We start from the raw sequence: 27,340 nt of genomic DNA on the forward strand, positions 1-27,340 counted from the left end.
TATATCTAGCTAAATCATTAAATATTTGTCCATATGAAAATTTTTAGCTCCTTCTCAATTGTGGGCACCTTTAGGACAAAGAGCATGTTTAATTTATGTAAGTATTACTCGTACAGAAGAGAGTTACATAGACATAGCAGAGACTCAAACACTTGTAGTAGACAACTTTATGACTAGCCCTTATTTCTGTATAAGGAAAGAGAGGGTAATTTTCTATTATATTCAACAAATATATGATCATAAATATGTAATGATCTTAAAAGTACTAAAAAAAATCATCTTTCAGAGAATTAACAACTTTCTTGATACCCAATGACCGAAGAAAGTATACCAAGCCCACGTTCTCAAACAGAAACTTAATGCTCATTCATTAATCAAAAGGTAATTTAAAAAGTCTTAACCCAAACAGATCAGGAGCTACTAAATAAGATTTGAGAATTTTGTTAAAAAAAAGTCTAAGATAAATGAGATGAAAATTTTGTTTAAAAAAAAAATGAAAGCCTAAGATAAAGCAAACTGTATTTCAACTCAGTTCTCACTTGCTGGCATGTTTAGTCCTTTAAGAGACACAGCTGTCAGCAACACTCAGATTTGGAGAAGATTCAGATTTCCACTTTGAGTGTAGTGCCCCAAGTAAGAAAGAAGCAGATAGATGATTTTCTTTCAAGCCTGTCATACAAAATACCACATCTTTAGTAACCGCTAACTATACTTAACTTTTTTTAATAAGTAGAAGAAACATGATGACTTGACCAGGGAGAAAAAGAAAACAAATATAAAAGATTCATCTCCACTAAATATTCGAATGTCTACAAGTATCGTGACAGTCAAATCAGCAGTTAAAAGATGAGAAGACAGTGTGGCCAGGCACCTGAGTGATACCTGTAAGTTCCCTGAGTGCATGATATATATACAGTGTTCACCTTTGTACTAATACACGGTCAAGAAGAGGCTTAAATGTCTATTGACGAAAATGGGCAAAGTCTATTGGCTAAATTGACCTGACAATGGAAATATGAAGATATGGAAATAGGAAATAAGAATGAAAGACTAATGACAACTTTAAATGAGACAGTGTATATCTACTCATTCCAACTTAGAAACCTTCACAACTTAGGCTAATTCTTTCTCTAGGTAAAAAAACAAACAAAAACTCAAGTGCATAGCTATGGATATAAGTAGATGCCAAATGTGCACTATCTACTGATATACCACTTGATAATGACTGGAAGTCATGTCATCAACATTTCTAACAAACCCAATCAAAAACCAACAGGTTAACCCATTGAGATCTTTTTTGGTTTTTTTTTTGACCAGGCTGCACAGCATGCAGGATCTTAGTTCCCCCACCAGGGATGGAACCCGTGCCCCCTGAGTGGTGTCTTAACCACTGGACTGCCAGGGAAGTCCCTTTTTTTTTCTTTCCTTTCTGATTCCACCATTAATGAATACATTTGTTGCACTCTACAACTCTATGAGCTGCTACATTTATGTGTGTTAATACTGATTTCCACATTGCCCTTTTATCCTGAAGAGCAGACTAAATGGGTAAGTGATCCCAATTCAGCTTTTCTCGCAAAATGTTAATTACAGGCAGTGTTAGTTCTATGCAATGTGCTAGACAAAGCAAAATAAACAGATAACAGGGGGGCAAGGGAGACTGTGGAAGTGGGGGAGAGGAAGATGGCCAACTAAAACCGAAAAATACTAAGTAAAAAGTTTTAAAAGGCTTCTGCAAGACTTCTTAGCATCTTTAGAAAATACTGCACCCTGCGAATCTCAAAGAGGTGGAGGGGTGCAGTTCATTCTTCCAAAGTGACATGGTCTTTTTACATCTCTTCAAGTAATCCCGATATACTCAGAAATACTACTCTAGTTGAAGTTTTTGAATAGATGAGTTCATATTTAAATGAGTTGCTATCTAAAGATAATGAAACTAAAACCTATCAAAATCTAACCATATACACAGCCCAAAAGTTATACCAACACAGTAGGTATGGGTCAATCTATGTTTTAAAATGCACTCACCTAGGTAATATAAATACATAAAGAAAGTTACCTAGATTCAACAATCTACGAGCAGATAAGCTAAAAAAAAAATCTTTTTCACTGGCTAATGTTCAATTCAATGGCAAGGACCCTATAACACCCAAAAGTGAGGATAACTCACAAGCAACAACAGCATAACAATTTATCAAGTCAGTCAGATAAATCTAAGACACCAATCAATATATTGGATTTCTCTGGAAGGCCTATATTCCAAATCATCATTTCTCCCTAGGGTATGGAAAAATCTGGTAAAACTTAAAGAGATGATCACCAATGAAGTCATACAGACAGAAATACATTTGCCTGTAATTTAAAGTAAATGGAAGTTCTTTAGTTTTATTCACCAAACAAAAATTACTTATTTCATCTTATTTATCTTCCATTTTTGTCAAATTGAAAATCAACAGTAGAGACAGACCCTAAAAACAAGAATAAGTGGTAACAGTGTGAAGTCATAAGTAACCGCTGAAAAGTCACATGTAACACTGACTAACTTTCTGGCTTATATTGTAGGAAAGGGTATCTGTGTTTGTTTCATTCATTCAACAAGTAATTTACTGAGCACCCATGATGTGCCAAGAACTGTGCTCAGCACCTATAGACTTCTTAAAAGTTCAGAACATAGCCCCTGCCCCCTAAGAGCTTACAACTGTTGGAAAGGCAAAGCAAATAAACCATAATAAAACAAAACAAGTGCTAAAATAAGTGAAATAGTAAGAGTTATGGGCGGATTACGTAGGATTTTATTTTAATAATCTGAAGGGGAGGTATATGCTGGGAAAATTTATTGTTGAGGACCTGTTGGAGAAGGCAGGACTTGAAATGGCAGAATTTAGGTAAATAAAGGAAAGCTCATGGTAGTAGAGAGCTGGGGGGCAGGAGAGCAAGAAAAACAGCACAACCTTGGTCATGAACTAATATAGTTACTCAAAATACCATGAAAAGACCAGCCCACGTTCATATTAGGGAATGTGAAGACATGCAGCTCAGAATCGTGCTCTGAATTATATACTATGGGAGATAACTGAAAGTTAAATTGTGGAACGTAGACATTACGCTATAGGCACAGAAAAACAGTGGAAGTTCTACGGCAAGGAGATAACTCATTGAAATCTAAAAAGAGTTTTTTGGGGGACAAGCTTGAAGCAAGAAAACCAGCTCAAAAGTTGTAAAGAGTATCTTAGGCATGAGAGTGTAATGACTTAAGCTCAGATAGCAGCAGGAACAGAAATAAGGTCTATAAAAACCCGCCTTACTCAGTACGAGAACATGAAAATGTGACTTATTTTTAAAGAGGAATTATTCATTTATCAGTTTATTGAAGAAAGGCAACAAGAAAAAAATAATGAATAATTAGAATTAGGGGGGCATTACTAAAAGAATTTCCTATTTTTACTTGCATATCAACCCATAAAATCTTATACATATCACCTATCCTTATCAAATGATCTAAACTGAATCATAGGTTGTTAGAGCTGAAAGGGACCTTAATTCTTTTACTTTACTCTTCTCATTAAAAGAAGAGGAAAATTAAGAATTAAAGAAAGAAGACAAAGTCAGGCAGAAAGACTCTCTTGGGCTTAAGTGAAGGCCAAATTGCCTGTGATAAGGATGGTTTATGCTGTAGAAAAGACAACAAAAGAATAAGACGTGAAAATATTTTAAAGCAAAACATTATTTACAATACACATAGAGAAAGAGGACAGCTTCATACATAATTATATCTTAATACAAATCTCTACTGACACCAAGCAGGAAAATTATTTTATCATTAACATTTGTAAACTTGTAAGGTCCCTTCCAACTGTAAGATCCTATAACTCTGTAAAAGTAGAAGCACAACTTTCCCATCTGAAGTTAATGTACAATAAGAAAGGCAAGTTTAACCTACAGGAAAAACTTGAAAGAATATTATTAAGACCTATTTGATAATTTCCAAATATCTATTACTACTAATAGATTCATCCTAAATTCTAAAAAGGCATTCTAGGTTATCTCCTGAACTAAAACAAACATGCTACTCCTCTAATCTAAATCATTTGCTGCATTTCAAAAAGTACAAACTCTGGTTTCTGTAGACTGTTATGTCCAGTCTGCATATTATTTTACAAACAAGTTTTAAAATTTCATGTCATGTTCAGTAACATCCCAAAGACCACAATCACTTAGCAAGTAAGACTGCCACCAATTTTAGTCCTCAGCTGGTCCCAGAATGAGATCTTAATGTGAACTAGGCAATATACATGAAGGTTCCATAACCTTCAATTGCAAAGTCTAAAGAATTTGTGAATTAACTATTTAAAATTTGATGACAGAACCCTACCAACTTTGTGTCACTGCAGTGAGCTATATAGGCATCCTGCTTCTTCTCATTATCTTCTGATCACTTACTGCTCACTTACACTTCTGAGGGCGGGTAGACAGAAGACATGATGCAGAAAAAAGGATCAAGTTTGCGAATTATCAACTTTTATTTTAAGGTAGTTGTTTATAGGGCTTTAAATTAGATTTCTGAATACATGACTGTTTATATTATCCATGCCCTCCCACTCTGTTATCAAAGCTAAAACAAGAATTTGTTTTACCAAGACTTGGGCCCCATATTTGTTAGATATCAAGAGGAAAAAAAGGAATAATCTAAGGGAAAAAAAAATGGGTATTCTCTTGAGTTCCTCAGAGCTGGGTTCTTAAGTCATTCAATCGTTATCCTAACAGGAGCCAACAGAGATAGACTTCTGAACATCTAAACAGTCAGGTACGCTTAAAGGCACATGGCATATACTGGTCTAGGAAAGAAGTAGAAGAAAACCACAAGGTAAAATTCAGAGTATTTGAATGGATGTGTACCAAGTAGCAAATAACCTTACTAGGAAGATGGTCACTACAGAGCTAAAGAGAAAGGGCCATAGAGCAAACTGTGACCAGCTTATGTCAATGAGATACATGAGTACTTAAAAAATAAAATCTGCATTTTACTCAAAATGACTAGCTGGTATCTTGGTTTTGGTAGTGCAACAGCACCAATACAGCAAGGGCAAGCAGGTCAATCCCTTGCAAAACTTACCTTGATTGGCCCAATGGAAACAGAAGGCCCCAGAAAAGAGAGAAGCATCTGGCAGTAGCAAATTGTTTTATTTTATCTTTCTGTGGAAAGAAACTAATTTTAAATAAGAACCAGAGCATTTAAAGAATAAATATTTTTTAAAGCTCATTATCTAGTTAGAGCAGCTCTACTGAGAAAACAAGAAGAGCTCCTTGCTGCTTAGAGATGGAAAGAAACAGAAGAGGAATCAGAGTTGTTTCTCCATCACCTAGGGAGTTTTAAAACTTGTGCTATCCTAGAGTAACAGAATAAATAGTTCTTTTATTTAAAGAACTCCTACAGGCAGAATCTTTTGGGCCTGGTGCCTCTGAATAAAGCTTTTTATACAAAATTAAGGGCTATACTCTTAAATACCTTAAATAAAAAAGAAGAAAACCACTTGACATTAAGCCCTTCTATTCTTAAGAAAAAAAAAAAAACATACACACAGAGCGAGCTCCTTTCTCCACTACAATTTCACCAATAATTCAAACCATCAAGGCTTAAATGATTATCAAAGCAAATGATGCCCCCAACTGGCAGAAAGATCATACCTAATTGACTGGCTTTCCAAAATATTTTGTTACCCTAAATACTTGATGATTTATTGAAACACTAAATGGAAAGAACCCAGCCACCAAAGGATATGTGTATTATAGAACCTAACAGGGGGCATAAAATTATTTACGGTAACTGAACCTGTTACCTTTCTTGGATGCTTTTCTAGGAATTAAGTTCTATTGAACTCATTGAGTCAGCATTAAAACCTTTTGGTCCAAATCACTCCCACAAAATGTTTACAATTTATGCTGGAGATGGAAGGGACAGCTCAAAAGCAGAAGTGCAGAAGCAAAAATCATTTAAAAAAAACAAAATAGTATAAGTGGAAAATAAACTACCTATTTGGCACCGTCCTATGAAGAACCAATCAGAGTAGAACCTTCCCACCTCCACCTCCATTGCGCGCACGCGCACACGCGCGCAAACACACACACACACACACACACACACACACACACACACACACACCCCACCAGGAAGCTTTTTCAGGAATAAAATTAATCCTAAGCAAAAGGCCTAAACAACTGCTGTTTTCAGATTCTATGCATGTACAAGGTCCACCAACAAAAATTATATTGACATAGCATATTTACTTCAATTGACATACTTGGGGGGAAAGTCATTAAACTAAAAAGCCTACATGTACTTTGCTACTTTTAAATTTAAAAAAACAAACAAAAACAACTCAATTTTGTTGCTGTAGAAAGTAAATCTCTTATACAGATTTTTCATTACACTCAAAATTTGGTTACTGTCATGATTATACAACATTTCACTTAAAAACATTATTCTGGCATAAACTGAAACTTAAACAGCTGTAAGTATTGACCCAGATTTTGAAATTCTTTGACACAAGAATACCATGGGCAAAAGTAAACAAAGAAATACAAAACAAAACATTCTTACTTGTCCCATTGGTGGTCCTCCCATTGGGGGCATCATTTGCGGCATCATTCCATGAGGTACAGGAGGCATGTTCGCTCTCTGACCCATAGGATGCATTCCCATTGGGGCATAATGCATGCCAGGGTGCCCCATCTGAAAAAGAGGGACAATTTAAAAATTAGTAAGTACCAATAAATGCTTCTCAAAAATCTGTTTTCTGCAAATCAGTTATATGCATGACATAATATCTGGCTAATGTGTGATTCAATTACTGAGTTAGTTTACACTTTCTTGTCTTAAATAAAATGTACAACACCAGTATTTATGAGCTTGCACCTGACCAAATTTCAGAACAAAATGGAAAAAATTAAAATCATCACTGGACACCTAATTCGTAGTTGTTGTTGTTTTAAGTATGCTGATTTAATCAGTTACCAACTGGTTTGCTGAACTGGGAGGAAATGCATGTGAAGGCCAACTTAACTGTTATGGTGAAAACCACAACTTTGTCCTACTTCACACAGATATCAGCTAGTCAACTATTTTTATTTTATAACTTCATTTATTCTTAAATTCATGTCTAAGATGATTTTAAGCTTTAAAACGCTGAATTTACCCAATTAACTCAGATGAGGGCTGGTCTTACACAAAACAAACAGTATTGGATACCCGGGGACACTTCCCTCCTAACAAGCAAACATATTATTTCCTAAGAGAATCTCTAACACAGCTAAAATTACTCCTGCAAAAAACAAAACACAAAAAACCCAAAGAATGAGGTCTGTCACTCACGGACACTAAATGCAAACAACTAATTCATCCATCTTAACGCGCTTTTATAAGACAACTACTTTCTTTACTTGTGTGTCCATTGTTACACGTCTTAAAAGCAGGAAATTATCTCCTGCCAATTCTCCCAGCTGTCCCCCCGCTGCAGACAACACTACTACTAGTGAAGAAATTCTGGCAGCCTCTATTAAAGTCTACCAAAGAAAGTCTCTGCCCTCCCCCCGCCTGCTTAATCGGGCCTACCTCTCCAAAATGCTCACCCCGCCTAGGGCCCAGCACCTCCACCGCGCATCTGCCTAGGCCAAACCCACTGGGAACTTCCACGGTCCCACTTCCTTTCCTTTGTGCATCCCCGCCCTCCCATTTCTCTCCCTCGGAACATATCCCACCATCTCGAGCTCTTCCTTCGTCCACTCTCATCTTCTCCTCCTGGAGAAAGCTTCCTGTCTCTGACTCCGTTTTTCATTGTGCCGCTTTTCCCCTGCCCCACCGATCCCTTACCGAGGGCCGTCTCCTCAGGAAGCCGTCAGCAGAGACCCAAGAGCTGGAGCAGAGGCTTGAGCCGGACAATCTCCGCTCCCCGTCCCCGGGACCCCGCGAGGGAGGATGGCTCTCCATTTCACTCACCATGAGGCCTCCACGCTCGGCTCCCGTCCCCGGCCTCATCGTCGGACTCAGACTGCTCCGCCGGCGGCCACTGCCGCTACACAAACCAACAAGAAGCGATCTGAGTGGCTGGCGCCCACTGGGGCTAAAGGTTAAAGGCTGCCCTGCGCTACGGGGCGGGATCAGCGGGGCCAATAAGCTGACAGGCTTCCCCGCTGTCCAATCAGACTGCGCTGCCGACACGCAGCTCTTCGGCGATTCGCCCCCAGCCTCAGCCTCACTCGGCGTCGCCTGCATGGAGGGGGGAATAGGGAGACGGAGGAAGTTTCTGCGCCGACTCCTCTGCCGGGAAAACTCCACCAACTTCCCCCGGGGAAGGGAAGACAACTGTATCCCAGCTTCCCGAGCTTAGACAGCCTCACCCCGTAGGGGGTGGGGCAGTGGGGGCCTGCCACCTTCACCCCCCGCCCGAGTCACGTACGCCCCGCAAACCTGAGGCCGCCGGGGGTAGGGTAGGGTGGGGTGGGGGTGGAGTAAGCAGCTTCTAGCGTTAGCGGTGGCCGGGGCTGGATGCGCGCGCGCGGGGCTCGAGGTGGAGGGAGGGGGCGGGGAAGGCGAGAGGAGGGGTCGTGAGGAGCGGGTTCGAGCTCTGTACGCACCAGCTGGCGAGCGCGAGCCGGGGTCGGGGGAGGAGGCGTGCCGAGCGGTGTGGAGGGAAGTTGTGGTAGGGGCGGGGAGAACAATGCGACAGTGAAGGAGGAAAGGGCAGTTAAGGGAGGCGAGGGCGTGGCGAGCTGAGCTGCCGTTAATGAGGGAAGCCGGGGCTAGTGCAGGCGTAGAGGGGAAGAAGAGAGAAAGCAAATAGGTTCGGGAATGTGTATTAGAGGGGCATGGGCGGGCGCTAGGACCGAGCGTCGGGGAGGTGCGGCTTTGGGGCTGCCGGGGCGCGAGCTTGCATGGAGGTGACGCGGCGGCGGCGGCGGAGATCGCTGGCCCGGACTAAGCACTGCAGGGAGAGGACACTCGGCTGCCTTGGGCCTCGGCTTGTCTCTCTCCGCGCACTTCACTGCGCCCCTTCCTTCGTACTACTTGAGGGTCATGCTCTGGTCCAGGGGCGCCCAGCCTTTTCTCGGGCCCCACGGCACTTTCCTCGCCCAGCCACGCACCCTTGTGCGCCCCTGCGCGCCGGGGCCAGGTGGTGGAGGCCGTGGAGGGCCTGGCCGTTGATTGGCTGCTGCGACCGCGGGGCGGGGCAGGTGGGCGACGCCTGACCTCTGCGGACCTAACTGTCTTTCCCGCCATGTCGTTCGTGGAGAGTGGGAGGCGCCCAGCCCCTTCTCGCCGCCGTCTAGGCACTGCTGTCCCGTTTGATCAACCGGCGTTTTCCGCTTTCACTCAGGAAGACAGCTGGGGTGAGGGTGAAGTCGACGAGGAGGAGGGATGCAACCGAGTGGCCCGTGACCTGCGGGCGGAGTTCTCGGCCGGGGCGTCATCGGAACCTAGAAAGGACTCGCTACTCCGGCCAGATGGGGACGGGTCTCCCGCCCTGCCCGATAAACGCAATGGTATTTTCTCGGCGGATGCGGGCGGCAGAGCCCAAGCCCGGCGCTGGCCGGTCCAGGTCCTCTCAGTTCTCTGTTCGCTGCTGTTTGCCATCCTCCTCGCCTTCCTTCTCGCTATCACCTACCTGATCGTAAAAGGTACGGAATGAAGCCCAGGCTTGAAAGTGTGTCCAGAGTTTACTTTAGTTGAGCCTGGACGTGGCTCTCCCCTTCGTCGCCCTCGCTCCGTCAAAGGCCGGCAAGCTGGTAGCCGCTTTCATCCAGAGTCCTCGTCCGCACCTTTCTTTGATCTTCTCCCTTGTCTTCTCTTTCCTTAAAGGTAGAGGACTTTGGTCCGTGATCAGGAGACCCATTTTAAGAAAGGGTCTTGATAAGTGGGTAGTCTTGAAGAAAAAATATCTTAACGTCGGTGAACACTTGCGGTAAAATATTGGCAAAATCAAGCAAAATGCATAACAACCGTCATTAAAGGAACGGTGCAAAGTGTAATTATTAGGTTATACACGTTCAAAGAGTTTAATCCACAAATGGTTAAAGATGTACAATCCACTGATTCCTCTGTACACGTTGAATTGCTGAAGGACAAGGATTTCCATCCCACAACCCAAATTTATACTTGCATAGGTAAAATAGACCCTCTTGGGTTTTGAATTAGGTTTGCAACCCAGTGTAGTGGTGAAATTCTGTTGCAGGAGCAAGATAGTAGGTTCTTTCTCTGATTAATGGTGTTATTTTCCGTGTCTTAAGTTGAAATATTGGCCAGGTTGGAATAGAAAGAGATGTGCCTTGAAAGGTTTTCCAAAGCTTATACAGATGTATTATGTGGTTGGATATTTTATGTTGCAGTGGAAAGAGTCAGACGTCAGTTTAAAGTTCAGTTCTCAGTGGTGTGTGACTTTGGTTAAGTTACTGAAAAAGAAAAATTAAAACAAGAAAAAATACCTTAGTTTGTTGTATGAAAAGCACCCAACACATTGCCACTCAAGTATTTTACTTCACTAAGTAGAATTAAATCTATTTAATTCCAGTTTTTACTTTTCCTCATTGCTTCCAAGCCCCTAGTGGGGTGTAGATGGCATCTAACACTTTACCATGCTTGATTTTCATGCACAAGACAGATTGGCAAGTTAATATGAGAATTTTACCTCTTCAAACAATGATACTGGGTGTAAATTGTCAATGTTAAATATGGGTGCCAATGTTTCTTTCCTCTATCACTTCCCTCCCCCATTTTTTCAAAGCAGCTCAGAGTTTTGTCTTGTAGGTAGTTTAATTCTTTTGCTCTGAAAGATTGCCTTTGTTCATAAAGTCACAAAACCTGATAAGTTGAAGTACATTGCAGGACACATTGAGCTGTGCTTATTTTGGAGGGTAGAGAAAGGAGCTGAACTCAAAACCTAGTAATTCGCATTACATAAAATGTCTAGGGAATAAAAATTCCCATTTTATATACATGGCAGTTGACTCATAAAGACATCTTATTTGCTTACTGAAGGTCACTTAGCTAGTAAATGGAATCAGAATTTGAACCCAGTTGTTTCGGGCTTCAGAGTGCTTTCCACAACTCCACAATGTCTTTCTGGCCTTTGAGCTACTTTTCAAATTATAAAACTGTCTTTTTTACCCAAGCCCTTTTTGTACTTACAGAGTTACATGCTGAAAATTTGAAGAATGAAGATGATGTACACGCTGGACTGTTAGGTATGGACTTTATTGTCACTTAATTTGATTTTTGAGCTCACTTTTGTTTTTCTAGATTATGCTTAAACTATGCAGAATTTTGGCTAAATACTTAATATATTCCCTGTGCAGTTTGGTTTTACTCTTTTTCACTTGCATTTGTGTGTGGTAATTTTTATTAGATTTTCTTTTTACATGTGTATGGGGGTATCTCCGTGTGTATATGTATGTATATCAGACATACTAGGAATACATTTTGAATACAACTGTATATAACAAAGACTCAGAGAATACTTAACGTTTGTTAGTTACCTTTTGGAAAAGTCTCTCTACACTTCTTCCCAGGAATTAAAAACAAACAAAAAAACCTTACCTCACAAACTTAACAAAGATAACATCTTAAGCAGACCTCATGAGAAGTTTAAGTTCAGATCCCCTTATAAGCAACTTAGTTTTTCAAAAAATATGAAAAGCATTGGGCATACTTACACAGGTTAATCATGACTAGGAAAGAGTCAACCTGAGTTTCTATAGTATGTCTGCAGTTTACAGGTTTGTAGTGAAAAATTCAGTTGTTATTTATCTTTATTTCTCTCTGCGCCAAAATGATTATGAAGACTTCAGAACTTGACCTGTCTGGCATGTTTTGCTCCTGTTTGCTGTAATTTCTTTGGCTGACCACTCTGAATTAGGGTGGGGCGGGTGGGAAATGGTTGCCATCCTAGGCCACATGTTGCTCCCTTCTCCAATCTTAGCTAACCTATTTAAACTGCCTCCTCAAGGCTAAAGTCCTCATGGTGATACAAGGTATAGTTCACCTGATTTTGCAGAAGGGGAACCTTTATCTTCAGATTACAAACAACGTAGTTTGCTTGTCCCATGAAAACTTGTCTATGCTTGTCTCAACTTCTTGCATGAGAAAACTGTAAGGAACGGCACCAAGAAACGGAGGAGAACTTAAGCAAGCTTTATTTGGGAACGCTCCCAGGCGAGGTTCACTGGTCCGAGAGAAAGGGGCCAGGGAAGTCGCGCCCGGGTGCAGGCACGAACCAAATTTATAGGGGTGGACGCAGGGGAGGTGCTTGCTGTGTGAAGCAGCCCCTTTTTTGGTAATCTCTCGGGTGTTGTGGCAATGTCGGGTGCCGGTTGCATCAGCCTTAGAGCCGCCATTGGTTCCGCCCCTCGGGGAGCGGGAAATCGGGGAGCGGGAAAGCCATAGAGCCGTTGGTTTCGCCCCTCGGGGAGCGCGAAAGCCGGGGCCAAGTGGAAAGTCCCGGGTCTGTTTCCTGGGCAGGTGGAAAGTCCCGGGCTGATGCCACTTGTGGGTCGGCTCCATCAACCACCTTGGTGGGGGTTCCGTCTGGCTCCCTGGGCCCTTTCCCGGACCTGCTGGCCTTACATCCTGACTTCTTTGGTGTAATGGGGCGACGTTTGTTCTCTGGCTGCTTCCTGCTGTATGGGGGCGCTGGAGGGGAGTCGGGCGGCCAACAGTCCGGAGATTAGGGGAGGGCGGCAGCGGGGGGTTCTGTGGGTAGTAAGGTATATGGGTGGAGTAGCATCTGATTCACCGCCACCCGAGATACTTCTTGTATGTGATTGCGGAGAAACCTGAGGAAACAGGGGACAAGCATGAATAGGATGCAGATAAGGATTAAGGGACCTAGGATTGGTGTCAGCCAGGACCGCCACCAGTCGGGGATGGGGGAGGTGGATTGTCGCTGCCTGCGTTGGAGGTCTTCTTTTAAGCGTCGGAGAGCATCCACATTGTCCTCAACGACCCCTATCTCGTTGATATAGTAACAGCATTCTTCTTGTAGGAAGAGGCAGGTACCTCCTTTGTCGGCTGTCAGAAGGTCCAGGGCGCGTCGGTTTTGGAAGGCAACTCGGGCTACTGAGGTGATCTGGCGCTGGAGGGAGGTGATGGAGGCGGCAGAGGCCTCAATGGCTAGCTGGAGTTTCTCTTCTAGGTTGCGGGATGTTGAGACACTGTGTGTCAGGGCTCCTCCCCCGATGCCTGCAGCAACGAGGGAGGAGGCGAGGGAAATGCCTGCTACCATAGGGAGAAAAATGGCCCTCTTCTGTCGGCCGAAGAGTTGTGTGGTAAGTGAGAGAAATTCGGCTTCGCCATATAATGTGAGCTGTGGAACAAGGGTGACGGGGATACATGGAAAGGGGGAGGAAGAGTTGATCTCTTTTGTAAGGGAGCCATTACACCAAAAGAACAGACCTGGTGGGGCCCCCATTGGCGTAGTTACAGGGAGGGATGAGTTGCAAGGGAGTGCATCATTAGTTAAGTTTGGTCGGCTGCCATAGCAAATTGTGAGGTTCTTTTTTTCTAAATCAAGGAATATGGGGACTCTTAAAGGGGGAAAAGGTAAGTTCTGGGAGGAATTAAGGAGGGTAGAGGTGAAGGGCTGGTCGAGTGGGACAGCAGTTAATGGTGGTCGGCCAAGTGAGGCACATAGAAAGCAGTCAGAGATATTTCCTATTCCGGTGTGATTAAGCATTTGCACCCCTTGGCGGATGAGGACCAACCAAGAAAAAGGGTCTGTCTTATGGTCAGGGTGGGGTAATTGGCGTTCTAGGGCCTGTTCCGTCCCCTGGACCATGGTGGCCTGCTCGCTCGAGTGCTGGATAATTTCAGGGATCACTCTGACGTATGAGCGGAAGACCCTGATAGAGCCCACAGGGTAGGCATCAGTTGCCCACCGGTAGATTTTTCCTTGTACCCCTTTTACCCATCTTGTGTCCCAGGGATCTTTGATGTTAATGAATAATTGACCCTTGCCATTTGTGGTGAGCAGGTGGGATTGTTGGAGCGAGCTCCTGGTATCTAGTTTTGCCACATGGATGTTACATGAGTGATAGGGGCACCCCCCATAGGTCTCATCCCACCATTGACAGTAGTCTCTGGTCTGATCGTAAGTGAAGCAGACAGCGGGGGTGGACCAACCCAGGGGAACACCTTCTATGTTAGAGATGGGGATCTGGACTGTCACCAGGGCCTGGCACCCATCTGGTTGGCAGTCCCCCGTGCCCAAGACTCGAGCGTGGGTCCGACCTTTAGCTTGCCATGTCCCATGGACATGGAAGCGCCATAGGGACATCTGGTGAGTCCTGGGTGGCAGGAGGAGCAGCAGGAGGAGAGACAGGGTGACAGACAAGCCGTAGTCTTGTGGGACCCAGCGGTTGGGCCGTCCAAGTCTCTGGAGTTGGGGCCATTTTAAGGCGGGAGACATGGTACCAGGAGGGGTGTCCCAAGAGTTTGGCTGCCGTAGGAGTGGTGAGGATCACCGTATGGGGGCCTGTCCACCGTGGCTTGAGAGATTGGGGGTGTAATTCTTTGAGGAGGATGCTATCGCCAGGTTGTAGAGGGAGAGGGGAAGTTTCAGAGGCAGTGACCGTCGGCAGGTTGCGGTCAGTGTGTTCACAGAGAAGGTGGCGGAGCAGAGACAGGTAGGGGAAGTAGGAAGCTAGGGGTGGGTTTTGGGTTGGTAGGTTATGGAGGAGAAAAGGGCGGCCGTAGAGCAGTTCGAATGGACTGAGACCAGTAGGGGTCCGAGGTGAGGCTCAGATTTGGGTAAGGGCAAGAGGGAGCAAATCGGGCCACGAGATATGGACCTCAAGGGACAGCTTGGTGAGGTGGTCCTTCAAGATCCCGTTGGCACGTTCAACCTTACCGGATGACTGGGGGTGGTAAAGGATATGGAGTCTCCAGGTGATCTGAAGAGCCTCGGATACCTGCTGAACCACCTGAGAGACGAAGGCGGGTCCGTCGTCCGACTGGATGGAGATAGGCAGGCCAAACTGGGGGACGATATGTTGGAGAAGAATGGTGGCGACCGAATCTGCTGTTTCTCGGGCCGTTGGGAAGGCCTCGATCCAACCTGAAAAGGTGAAATATCGGAAGTGTTTACAGCGGGGCATGTGGGTGAAGTCAATCTGCCAGTCCTTGCCAGGTTGGTGTCCGCGCATCTGGTGAGTAGGAATTCGGGGCCGTAGGCCTCCTTGTGGAGAGATGGACGCACAAGTCTGGCAAGCCGCGTGAGTTTTTGAGATGGCATCTCTGAGTCCAGGCATATAAAAGAAGGGATCTAGGAAACGGAACATTGCCTTTGGGCCAATGTGTAGGGACTTGTGGATGTCTTATAGGAGGCTGGCCGCTTGAGCTGAAGGGAGGGCAACTTTGTTGTCCATAAAAATCCATCCTTTGTTGTCCTTGTGGACCGCTTTGGATAGTAGTGCTGTCTCTTCGTGGGGGTCATATGCGTGTCGGATTGAGGTGAGGAACAAGATCAGAGCTGGAGGGGCCCCTTTGGTGAGCTTGCGGGCCACGGAGTCGGCCTTTGAGTTACCTTGTGCTATTGGGTTAGAGGGAGACTGGTGGCCCCTGCAGTGGATGATTGCCACCTCCTCAGGCAGTTGGAGGGCATCCAGGAGTTTGCGATGAGGGAGGCGTTGACCACCGGGGAGCCCTTGGTGGTCAAAACTTCACACTCCCTCCAAAGAGCTGAATGGCTGTGTGCAATCAGGAAGGCATATTTAGAATCTGTATAGATATTGACCCTTTGGCCCTTAGAGAGGTCAAGGGCCCGCGTGAGTGCGATCAGTTCAGCCCTTTGAGAGGTTGTCCCTTCTGGGAGGCGGTTGGCCTCGATAATGGTTGAGATGGTTACTACCGCGTAGGCTGCCCAGCGGCGTCCGACAGGGCCGAGTATTGAGCTGCCATCTACAAAGAGGGTGCGGTCCGGATTTAACAGTGGAGTATCAAAGAGTCCTTCCCTCGGCAGGCTGAGGGCCACTACAACTTGGGGGCAGGAGTGGGAAGGGGAGGTCCCCGTGTCGGAAATGGGCAAGAGGGAGGCCGTGTTTAGGCGGGGGGAGAGGTCAAGGGAGATAGCAGGGTTTTCAATGAACAGCAGGTGGAATTCCTGAATGCGAGAGGGGCCCGAGAGAGAGAGAGACTTATGGCCGAGGAGGTCGGCCAGTCGGTGAGAGGAAAATACAGTCAGCGGGTGGGCCAGGGTCAGTTTGAGTGTTTGTTTGGTCAGCTCGGCTGCTGCTGCCAAAGCTCGGAGGCGTGGTTGCCATCCCCGAATGGTTGGGTCAAGTTATTTGGAGAGGTAGGCCACGGGGCGATAGGAAGGCCCTACGGGTTGGGCAGAGAGTCCAGTAGCTATTTCGACCCGTTCATCTACAAAGAGGTGGAAAGGACGGTCTGGGTTAGGCAGAGACAGGGGAGGGAAGGATATCAGAGTGTCTCTGAGGGTGAGAAAGGCCTTTCGAACAGTGGAGGGAGAGGTAAGGGGTCCTTGGGGGGTTTCTTTAGCAGCTAAATATAGGGGTTTAGCAAGAAGAGCAAAGTTAGGGATCCAGTGTCGGAAAAATCCTATTAGGCCCAGAAAGGAGAGAATCTGGTCAGCTGTGTCTGGAGGTTGGAGGTTGGGGATGGCCTGGGTGCGGTCGGCTGTCAGGCTTTTTTTTGTGGGGGTAAGGTGGATTCCCAGGTAGGTTACTGAGGGTGTAGACAGTTGGGCCTTGGCTGGAGAGACCCGATAGCCGCGAGAGCCGAGATAATTGAGGAGATCAGCAGTATGCTGTTCTGAGAGGCTGAGAGATGGGCTACAGAGGAGGAGGTCATCCACGTATTGGAGGACTATACTGGGGGTGAGAGGGCAGGAAGCGAGGTCCCGTGCCAGATCCTGGCCAAAGAGGTGGGGGCTGTCGCGGAAGCCCTGGGGAAGAACTGTCCAGGTGAGCTGGCGGGAAGCCTGGGTATCCGGATCTGTCCAGGTGAAAGCAAAAAGGAAATAGGAATCAGGGTGTAGGGGGATTGAAAAGAAGGCGTCTTTGAGATCTAGGACCGTAAAATGGGTGGTGGACGGGGAAATATGGGAGAGCAAAGTGTATGGGTTTGGCACGACTGGGTGGAGGGGAATTATCGCCTCATTGATCAGTCGGAGGTCCTGGACCAGGCAGTAATCTCCTGAGGCCTTGCGGACAGGCAGGATAGGGGTGTTGCAGGGAGAGTCTGTGGGGACAAGGAGCCCCTGATCTAAGAGTCTGGTGATAATAGGTCGCAAGTCCCTTAGATGAGTCTCAGAAATGGGGAATTGGGGCCTGGATGGAAACTTGGAGATGTCTTTAAGACGGATTAGGACAGGGGGGTGGTGGGTTGCTAGTATGCGTTTTGAAGTATCCCAGACCTGGGGGTCTATCAGGTTGGGGAGGATGGGAGAAGAGAGAGAGGAGGGAGACGGTTCCGCTGCCAGACCGAGGAGGGGGAGCAGGAGTTGAGAGGAGGGGGCCTTAGGGTCAAGTTTGGCAACTTGGAGAGAGGCCCCTAATTGGAAGAGAACATCATGACCTAGCAGAGGAACCGGGCAGGACGGTATGAGTAAGAAAGAATGAGTAAAAGGGAGCCTCTCGATGTAACATGAAAGGGGGCCGGTCTGGAAGGGGAAGGATGGCTTACCGTCGATGCCCATAACCAAGACCTGGGAAGGAAAAACTGGCCCGGAATATGTAGGCAAGACCGAATAGGTAGCCGCCGTGTCCACCAGGAATGAGGTGAACTTACCCGCTACCTGTAGCGTTACTCTGGGCTCGGCGAGGGTGTTGGGGGTCTTCGAGTCCGGGTGTTGTCAATCGTCAGCCAATCCCAGGAGTTCGAGAGGTAGGGCCGTTGGGTCGGTTTGCCCTCCGCGTGGAGGCGCTGAGGGAGGGCCGGCCATAGGGCAGTCACTCTTCCAATGGCCTGTTAGCCCGCAGCCAGGGCAGGGCTTGGAAGAGGCCGGGGATTGGGACATTGGCGAGCCCAGTGTCCCTCTTTTCCACACTTAAAGCAGGCCCCTGGTGGGGTTGCCTTTGGCGGGTCCCGTGGATGTTGTCTATGGGAGATGGCCGGCCGCAGGGCGGCTACGAGGGCTTGGATCTGGAGGGCCATTTTGGTGCATCCGAGGCTGTCGGCTGGATTCTGCCAAATCCTCACGGGCGTTATAGACTTTAAAGGCCATTTTTACCAGGTCTCGGATGGGAGTCTGGGGGCCGTCTTCTGCCCGCTTAAGTTTTTTTCTGATATCAGGGGCTGACTGGGTGATAAAGTGGGTGGCCAAGACCGTTGCGCCTCCGGGGGTGTCAGGGTCCAAGCGGGTGTAGAGAGTTAGGGCCTCTGTAAGGCGGTTGAGGAAGATGGCCGGATTTTTATTGGGCTCTTGGGTTATCTCTCTTAGTTTTTCGAAGTTGACAATCTTGTGGGAGGCAGCCTGCATACCAGCCAAGAGGCATTGGATCATTAGATCGCGTTTGCGGCGACCGTCTTGGCCGTACTGATAACTCCAGCCCGGATCGGTGCCAGGAACGGCAGTGGCTCCGACGGGCATAGTTATCAGTGAGGTGGACCTGATCTGCGTGTTTTCGGGCAGCAGTTTGAATTCTTTCCCTCTCGTCGGGGGTCAGAGTAGAAGATAGGATCACAAAGATGTCGTGCCAGGTTAGATCGTAAGCTTGAGAGAGGTAGCGAAATTCTTTGATGTAAAGGGAAGAGCCGGCAGAAAAAGGAACCTAATCGCTTTTATATTTGAGAGAGATCTTGGAGGGAAAAGGGAACATGAACTCTAACTAATCCTTCCGCTCCGGCCACCTCTCTTATGGGACAGAGGTTTGGGTCCTGGGAGTCGTGGTGGTGAGAGCGGGTGTGTGAGCTCACTGGCGAGGAGAGTGGTGGTGGGAGAGCGACGGAGGGAGAGGAAGCGGGGGAAGGCGGGGCTAAGGGGGAGATTGCCTGGTGCGGGGGGAGCGGTGGGGGGCGCTGGAGTGAGCGGGAGGGAGAGGAGCCGGTCCAGGGTAGGGTGGGGGTTGGAGAGGAGCTCTGGAGGGGGGAGAGGTGAGAGATTCGGGTGGGTCGGCTAGTGGAGAGGGGTCATCGTCAAAGGAATTTAGGGGCTTGGATGTAGGAGATGTCTGTTTGGCAAGAAGGATCTGGGAAGTGGAACAATCGACGCAGAGGGAAGGGCGGGAGCGTAAATACCAGAAGGCCTGGACATAGGGGACCTCGGACCATTTGCCCGTCCTGCGGCAGTAGTTGTCTAAATCGCGGAGGATGTTGAAATCGAAAGTCCCTTCAGGAGGTCATTTAGACTGATTGTCTAGAGGGTACTGTGGCCAGGCTTCGGTGGAATAGAATATGAGCCGCCTGCGGCGGAGGTCTTGAGAAAAGCCGAGTTTTGTAAAGTTGGCCAGGAGACACCCCCAGGGGTGTCTTAGGATCTGGTTTAGATTCTGAGGTCCCCATGACCTCCGGTCTGTCCCCGGGTGAACAGAGAAAGAGAGAGACGTCTCTGGTCTCAATCTCTGGTCACGGCAGATCGGAGAGCAGTCAGGCGGTTGGGACGTCTCCACAACCGCTCGAGGCTCAGAGGGAGGATGGAGGACTCCCTGACGCGGCCGCGGCTAAGGACAGGGAGTCCGGTAGGTAGGGACCCCGGGGGTCGAGGGGAACGAAGGAGGGACTTACCCCGCTTCTGCCGGATCGGGTGGGTGAGCAGAGGTCCCCGGTCGTCCCCTAGGGGGTGTGAGGGGTGGCCCCGCGGTAATTTGTGGGGCTGGGTACCCCTCCCGGGTTTCGGCACCAAATGTAAGGAACGGCACCAAGAAACGGAGGAGAACTTAAGCAAGCTTTCTTTGGGAACGCTCCCAGGCGAGGTTCATTGGTCCGAGAGAAAGGGGCCAGGGAAGTCGCGCCCGGGTGCAGGCACGAACCAAATTTATAGGGGTGGACGCAGGGGAGGTGCTTGCTGTGTGAAGCAGCCCCTTTTTTGGTAATCTCTCGGGTGTTGTGGCAATGTCGGTGCCGGTTGCGTTGTTTCCGCCCCTCGGGGAGCGGGAAATCGGGGAGCGGGAAAGCCATAGAGCCGTTGGTTTCGCCCCTCGGGGAGCGCGAAAGCCGGGGCCAAGTGGAAAGTCCCGGGTCTGTTTCCTGGGCAGGTGGAAAGTCCCGGGCTGATGCCACTTGTGGGTCGGCTCCATCAACCACCTTGGTGGGGGTTCCGTCTGGCTCCCTGGGCCCTTCCCCGGACCTGCTGGCCTTCCAAAAACACGTACTTTTTAGTTACCCATTTTGTCAGTGTGTGTTGTTAAACTGTTTCATCTCTAAAAAACAACCAAGATTTTAAGGCTTTTCACAGCATTTATTGATCTGTCAACTCTTGCTGCAGTAGAAACTGAATCTTAAGAACTAGACATGAATTCTAACTTGCTATTTAATAGTTGGCAAGATTACCAAATTACAGCTGAGGAAATGCTTATAAAATTGTATCCTTACGTTTTTACAATTGATGTAAAAGTTTTCACATGAATCCAGAATCTGTAATAAACATTCTTGTTGAAGTCATCCATTCAGAAAAATCAGAATGCAGCCTTTTATCAGATGATACTGATTTTTTTTTTACTGTTGTATTTCATTGTATTTATTTTGTCTTGTCTACTAGGAACCTCACAGCTAAATGTAATGTTGATTGTGTATTACCTTTCTTTAATCATAGTACTGTCTATACATGTTGTTATCTTTATATTTCAGTGACTAATGTTTAAATTTTAATGCATACACTGCCTCAATTCTTGTTTGAAAGTGGGTTGGTTTTTAGAAACAAATGTGAGCCCAGTAACTACTCTCCATGAAACAGTTTTCTTTCTAGACAGACTGATAAAAATTTTGCACACTACAAATATTTTTTATTGCAGTTTAATCCTAGTCCAATGTTGGCATAGCTCAGTAAGAACAGATTATAGCGGTGATTCTCATTTTGGTATGTGTAAGAATCACCAGACTTTCTTTTAAAAATCATCTCTAGACTTTGTTTCAGTCCCAGGGTAGGACCTAAGAATCCTCATTTTTTTACAAGTTCTGATAAACCACAGTTTGAGAAATACTTTTGCAGGGCCAGAATCACAGTTTTTAAAAATGTATTCAAAAGTAGTTAAAAGTTCTTGAGAGTTGACTAAGGACTAACAGGCTAACAGGAAACAATATATAAGCCTAAATGCCTGTTAAGAAACTTAAGGACCTGAGACACTGCTATTCTCTTGTCATCCTTGTTTCTCTGAAAGAAATATTCATGGGAAGACCTGTTTATAGTTTTTCAAAAAGGGTTCGTGATGAGCATTGTATAAGTGCCTTTGGAGAGTTAATTGATCCTAATGGCTAACAGGATTAGGCTGTCACAGTGTTCATCTTCACTAGTGAGGTAGCCCAGCCAGGGAGGTGTGAGTAATACTATCAGCTGATTTTAGAACTCATCTCCCCAAATCTTCCCTGGGTGGCATTAGAGTCACACTGCAGAGTTCTTAGGGCTTTCCTTTTATAATTATCCTGCAAACCATCCACTACTGTAAGCCTGTTTTTCAGGGAAATTAATAAAATAAAACTTCTGATTATTTAGTTAAAATCACATTCCACTCATTCCTCCTTGAAGTTATTTTCCGGCCAAGTGGATTGCACTAATCATATAAGACATTGAGTTGTTTCTTTTTTGCACATTGGCTTTTGTATCTGTCACATTTTCCCAAATTTTACCACATTTCACACAGCCCTATTTCCAATTTTCGCGTTTTTTCCTAGTCAATATAAAGTATGATAAAATGACCTTTTACTTGAGGCAAACTTGAAATAAGTACATAAGAAAAATAGAAGGAATTGCCTTTAGCAGAAAGTACTTAATCTGAGAATATTGTTATCAAGTTAAATGTAGGCCTAGTACTTTTATAAACATTGTAAATAGCGTCATACAGAAATTGTAATCAGATTTGATGGAGTTTCTTCAATGTCTAAAAAGCTTTTAAACTTGATCTTTGGTGCCTGTCATTTCTTAACACCTACTGCTTAATAGTTACCTTTAAGTCCCTTTTGTGGCTAGGAGCAGATTCCTAGCATCTTGCAGTGTCAAGGGCTATTCTTATTTTTTAGCTGCCCATTTACTGCCTGTTTTATGCCTGAGATGTTTCCAGGCTTCTCCACATTTACAGAGATGACTGACATATACTGAGTTCAATCAAAGATGAAGCCAGCTCATTTAAAGAGTTGATGATTTATTACTTTTCTTCTGCAGAGTGATAAGTGAGACTTTACCATCATAATTTCATGATACAGAACATTAGAAATATGGTAAAAATTTCCAAGAGAAAGTGTGTGTTGCAAAATGACCCATTCTCTTAGAAAGGCACAAGTTGGGAGCAACTCACTCAGTTTCTTCCTTGCAGTGAAAGATGATTGAAACCATGAACTTGAGCTTTTTAGGGAATGTACGAACCTTGTAATTTGAGCCCACAGTCTATTAAGGAAATGATACAGTGCTATCTGCAGCTGGGTGGAGTAACTCTAATATTTAATTTAAAAATTTGTTATGTTATCCTATTCCTAGGATTACAAATATGTTATCCTATCCTACAGTCTTTGTAAAATTGTGTAATTGCTTACTCATATCAGTAAAAGAACCAAGGCAAAAAAGAAGAGAAAAACAAAAGCCCCAAAAGACTAGAAGGATACAACCAAAATGGGTTTTGGAATAATAGTTTTTTTAAATACTTTTTAGTCTTTATAATGAATGACTGTAACTCCCAAAGAGAAAAACTTTGTTTAAAAAGAAAGCACAAGTTTATGGAAGTGTGAATAACACGTTCAACAATTAACAACACTGTTGAACTTTTACAGTATGCCAGAAACGTGTTGTTTCACCTGGTATTCCCAACTATCCTGCATCCATCAGTATAAAATATTCCCTTCTAAACCATGAGATAGTTTAGGCATGGTAGCAAGGCAGAAGCAGTACAGGTTATTAGCAAGAATTATCAGTGTGCAGCTAAATTATTAGTCATGAAATCATTGCAAATCTCCTCTTAACACGTAAAAGCAGTAATGCGAAACAGACATTAGGACCTCTAAATCTCAAGAAATTGGTTTGTTATTGTTAGTGTGATACTGCCTGGCCCAACTTTGGTGATCAGGAGGAATGTTTCTGAGGCTAACAAAGCCAGACTTTAGCTAGCATCAGAATCACCTGGAAAACTTGTTAAAACTCATTTTACTGGGCTGCACTGGGTCCAGAGTTTCTGATTCAGGTATGGGGTAGAGCCCAGAAATTTGCATTCCTAATAAGTTTCTAGGTTATGCTGATGCTGCTAGTTTACAAGAACCACTGGTCTAGTAGTTCCCATCCCCCAGGCGTATCAACAACAACAAACAAACAAAAACCTGAAGATTTTCTTTTTTTGCATTTATAAAATTTCAGACCCTATCCTTATCTCCTGAATCAAAGTTAAAGTCACTTAATTGGCTGCATGCTCAGTATGCCATCAGGGTCCATTGGACCCAGTCTTCATTTTTAAATTTTCTTGAGCAGTTCTATTTGTAAGAATTGTTATTTCATGTCATTTACTTTGTCTTAGGGGACCTTCCAGAAAATAAAGAGAAAATTGAGCTATATTTTTTTCTATAGAATAAAGCATATTTGATCTTGAAATTACCATATTGGTGTATTGGCCCCTTTTATAAACCTAAGATACATTATAAGATTTTAATGACCTTATTTTCCTGTATCTGGAAACATTTTGCTATTTCATTATTTTAGGAATCATCTAATACTACTCATCAATTATTCTCAACTATGCTAAAAAGAATAACATGATGGAATCCTCCAGAGCAGAGGTCAGCAAACTGTGGCCCCTGGGCCAAATCTGATCTGCTACCTGTTTTTGTACATTAAGTTTTATCGTAGCATAGCCTTGCCTCTTGTTTTATATATTGACTATGGCTGCTTTCATGCTACAACGGCAGAGTTGAGTAGTTGTGAAAGAAACCTGATGGCAAGTGAAGCTGAAGATATTTTACTATCTGATTCTTTTCAGAAAACTATAGTATTCTCATCCAGTTATTCATTCAACAGAAAGGACTTCAGGCAAAAACAAGAACCATCCCCTTTTGCTAAAAGAATGTATAACAGTCTTCATCTTTTATGAATCTGTGCATGCTAATTTATTTGATACTGTTTGTAAGTAGAGAAATGCTAATGGAAGGTGACTGGAAAGGAATGGAAAAAAATCATTGAGTATTCAAATTGTTTATAAATCTAAAAGTGAAAATGTTATACAAATTATGGAGCAAAGATGGTTGGCTTCCATGTCTTATAAGCCATGAAAGATTTTAAAAATTCCTTCAAGCATTGTATTTTGATGATGCAAGTGCATAAAGAAAAAGCAAAACTAATAATAAGCTATAACCAATTAGAGATGTATCTGAAGTCTAAAATCAGTATTTACAGGATGGTTATGTTCCAGATACATGCATGAAGATAGTAAGCAGTTATTTGCACTTAGAGGAAATGCCCATTTATAGTGTGTGTGTTTGTTTTTAAATCAGGGAAACTCAGAATAAAAATTTGGGTTTACTATATCTTATTAAAATTTCTAACAGTTTTTTCAGGCTTTTTATTCTTTTGTAAATTGTTCATTAAATGATTAAAAATAAGGCAAAATAGATCGCGAGAAGCCTCCACGAAGCTGGCTCGTGCACTTACTCCCTCTCTAGACCTTACCTCCTCTGTACAGTGGGACCTAAGCGGTTTCAGAGAACCTTCCCATTTGTACAATGCGTGCGGGGAGGGCCTTTGGGGAGACTGTCCTCACCCGTGAGTCTTTCAAGCCCAGCTTGGCCGCCAGCTTCTTGCGGTTGGGCTTGTTGATGTACTTCTGCTTCTGGAACATCTTATCCAGCGCCTTGCACTGCACGTCGGAGGACACGTCTCTATGCAGCATGCCCCAACGAGGCTTGCCGCGGGCGGCCAGTGGCCAGGAGAAAGTCCTGGGCTGGGCACGATGCTGGAGGATGCTGCAGAGGCCAGGGGTGCGAGGACTGCTCTTTCTAGGATCTACCTTTGGCAGGTCCTTTGTGTGTTTTGACCAACCATCCATCCATGTCAGGTTCCTCACTCTCTATCACCCGGCATCCTCCTAGCCTCAGGGTACCTGTGGTCCCAAGCAGACACCGCAGCCCCAGGTCTGCCTCAAGACCTTTCTGCTCAGCTCTAGCAGCTGCTGTCTTGTTCTTGTTCCGAAAAGAAGAATCTGGATTAGCACAGCTCAGTTTTGCTGACAAATTTTTTAATCATAAGTCACAGCTTACTGGACAGGCTGCTCTCCAGTCCAAGGCCACATCAGTTCACCTCAGCTGAGGCATAGAGCAGTGTGAGAAGCACCTGGTGGAGAACACAGCTCTTTAGAGCAGTGAGGACTGTAGCTCTTGCTGGGCTTGTCTGCACTCGGTTCTAACCTAGGTTGTGTCTAGGACTGCTCCACGTTCACTGTCTTCTTAGCCAACAAGAATAAATGCTAGAGGACTTCCCTGGTGGCACAGTGGTTAAGAATCTGCCTGTCAATGCAGTTGGGGACAGGGGTTCGAGCCCTGGTCCAGGAAGATCCCACATGCTGTGGAGCAACTAAGCCTGTGCGCCACAACTACTGAGCCTGTGCTCTGGAGCCCGCAAGCTACAACTACTGAGCCCATGCACTGCAACTGCTGAAGCCCGCACGCCTAGAGCCCGTGCTCTGCAACAAGAGAAGCCCGTGCACTGCAATGAAGAGTAGCCCTAGAGAAAGGCCGCGTGCGGCAACGAAGACCCAACACAGCCTAATTAATTAAATAACTGATTGATTTAAAAAAAAGAATAAATGCTAGCCTCCTTAGCCATGCATTCAAGGCTGCACCCTCTTAAATGTGCCCACTTTGCTATCGTGCCTCCCACTCTCACCCTCTTTGCCAGACTATTTACTGCAAAACCCAACATAGATATTTCCACCTCCAGGCCTTGGTCACGCTGTGCCTACCTTCCCTCCCCCACCCCCGCCATCCTTCAAAGGCCAGCTGAAGTTATTCTTCCTTTATACCAATAACAGCTACTCTTTGTTGAACATCTGCCATGAACCAGGTATTCTCCCAGATACTTTACATACATAACCTCATTTAATCCTTTCTACTTACCTTTCAAAGTAGGTATCATTATTCCCATTCTGCAGGAGGCTTGGAGAAGTTAAAGTACTTACCCAAATTCATGGAGGGAGTAAATGTCAAAGTTGGAATTCTGGCCCCAGAGTCTGATGCAGAGTCTATACTTTTTCTTAAACCATGCTTAGTCGTGAAGAATTTCCTGATGAGTTGTAACCCCAGTTTTCTTGCCCTTTTTTGAATAGTACTTGATGTCTATTCTGCGTGACTGATTTGACATTTAACAAATGACTACTTAGGATACAATTGTCTTTTTTAAAATAAATTTATTTATTTTAAAAAAATAAGGGAAAAGGTATATTGGAACAAGATGATAGTGATAACTATTTTTCCTAGTATACTGAAAATTACAGGCTTCAGGGGAAAATACAGGTTTAACAAGATTTGCCATGAGTTAATTGTTGCAAGGTGAGTGATGGATATATGGGGTTTCATTGTACTCTTCTTTCTACTTTTGTGTATGTTTGAAATTGTCCGTAATAAAAAAGTTTAAAGTTTCCCATGTGGATATGATGATTTAACATGGTTGGAAACTACAGATGTTACTTAGTTTTCAAGTTTCACCAGGTCCAGTCAGAATGTCCCCTTCTACTCTTTACCCTTTTTAGTAGGAAGGGGAGTGGAATTGCTACAAGCTGAGTGGCAGGTGGACAGGCAGTTGGGTAGGGACCTTTATCAGTGTAGCTGCTGTACGCCAACTGTGTGTTCAGGTGGCACTGGTAGGGGAGGAAGATCCCTTTCCTCTGCTCCTGTACTTGGAAATAATAAGTTTGAAGATCCAAGGCTGTCTAGCTTTATGATAAAGTTGCAAAAATTTGCTTAGATAAAATTTTTAGAAGTTGTTGATTAGTTTTATGCATGGGTACGTCGAAACTTTTATTAGTAGCCAGCTGGTTATAGCTTTTACAACTCATAAAATGACCTATTTAATTTTCATTTTTAATTTTATAAGTTAGTTATGTAAGTTATAATATAGTCTCACTACAAAAAAAATTCCGACAATTAAACAAAGGTTACCACTAATCTACTTGTACACAATATACAAGTATACAATATACTTGTGTATATTTTCAG

General features: G+C 44.8%; 3 protein-coding genes across 8 annotated transcripts in view; 1 reads left to right on the forward strand and 2 right to left on the reverse strand.

The window, feature by feature from the left end:
* The window catches only part of PRPF40A (pre-mRNA processing factor 40 homolog A), a 53,694-nt gene extending 45,278 nt beyond the window's left edge, over positions 1-8,416 (reverse strand). For 4 of the 5 annotated variants that reach the window (XM_082840738.1, XM_082840737.1, XM_082840736.1 and 1 more), the window contains exons 1-2: positions 7,994-8,414; positions 6,599-6,730 (exon numbers count right to left, since the gene is read on the reverse strand). In XM_082840738.1, coding sequence (XP_082696864.1) covers positions 6,599-6,730; positions 7,994-8,269 — 408 coding nt within the window. In that variant the 5' untranslated portion in view covers positions 8,270-8,414. Of the gene's footprint in view, positions 1-5,113; positions 5,194-6,598; positions 6,731-7,993 lie in introns of all 5 variants that reach the window. The other variant, XM_082840739.1, reaches the window with a different exon arrangement.
* A 760-nt stretch (positions 8,417-9,176) lies between these two features.
* ARL6IP6 (ARF like GTPase 6 interacting protein 6) overlaps positions 9,177-27,340 on the forward strand; it is a 44,156-nt gene continuing 25,992 nt past the window's right edge. The window contains exons 1-2 of one of the 2 annotated variants that reach the window (XM_082840755.1): positions 9,177-9,672; positions 11,182-11,235. In XM_082840755.1, coding sequence (XP_082696881.1) covers positions 9,273-9,672; positions 11,182-11,235 — 454 coding nt within the window. In that variant the 5' untranslated portion in view covers positions 9,177-9,272. The remainder of the gene's footprint in view (positions 9,673-11,181; positions 11,236-27,340) is intronic. The other variant, XM_082840754.1, reaches the window with a different exon arrangement.
* Positions 12,166-20,296, reverse strand: ERVFC1 (endogenous retrovirus group FC1 Env polyprotein). Its single transcript, XM_082840747.1, has 2 exons — positions 19,730-20,296; positions 12,166-15,101 (listed from the first exon to the last, which is right to left on the reverse strand). Exon 2 carries the CDS (start codon positions 14,451-14,453, stop codon positions 12,714-12,716), a length of 1,740 nt encoding a protein of 579 aa, XP_082696873.1. The 5' UTR covers positions 14,454-15,101; positions 19,730-20,296; the 3' UTR covers positions 12,166-12,713.

The sequence above is a fragment of the Leucopleurus acutus genome (assembly GCF_964270905.1).
Source record: "Leucopleurus acutus genome assembly, chromosome: 6".
In the NCBI taxonomy this organism is placed as follows: domain Eukaryota; kingdom Metazoa; phylum Chordata; class Mammalia; order Artiodactyla; family Delphinidae; genus Leucopleurus; species Leucopleurus acutus.

What these genes read in the sequence shown, in the direction of transcription:
- ERVFC1 (XM_082840747.1), bottom strand. Translation starts at nt 14,453, where the DNA reads ATGTCTCCCGCCTTAAAATGGCCCCAACTCCAGAGACTTGGACGGCCC.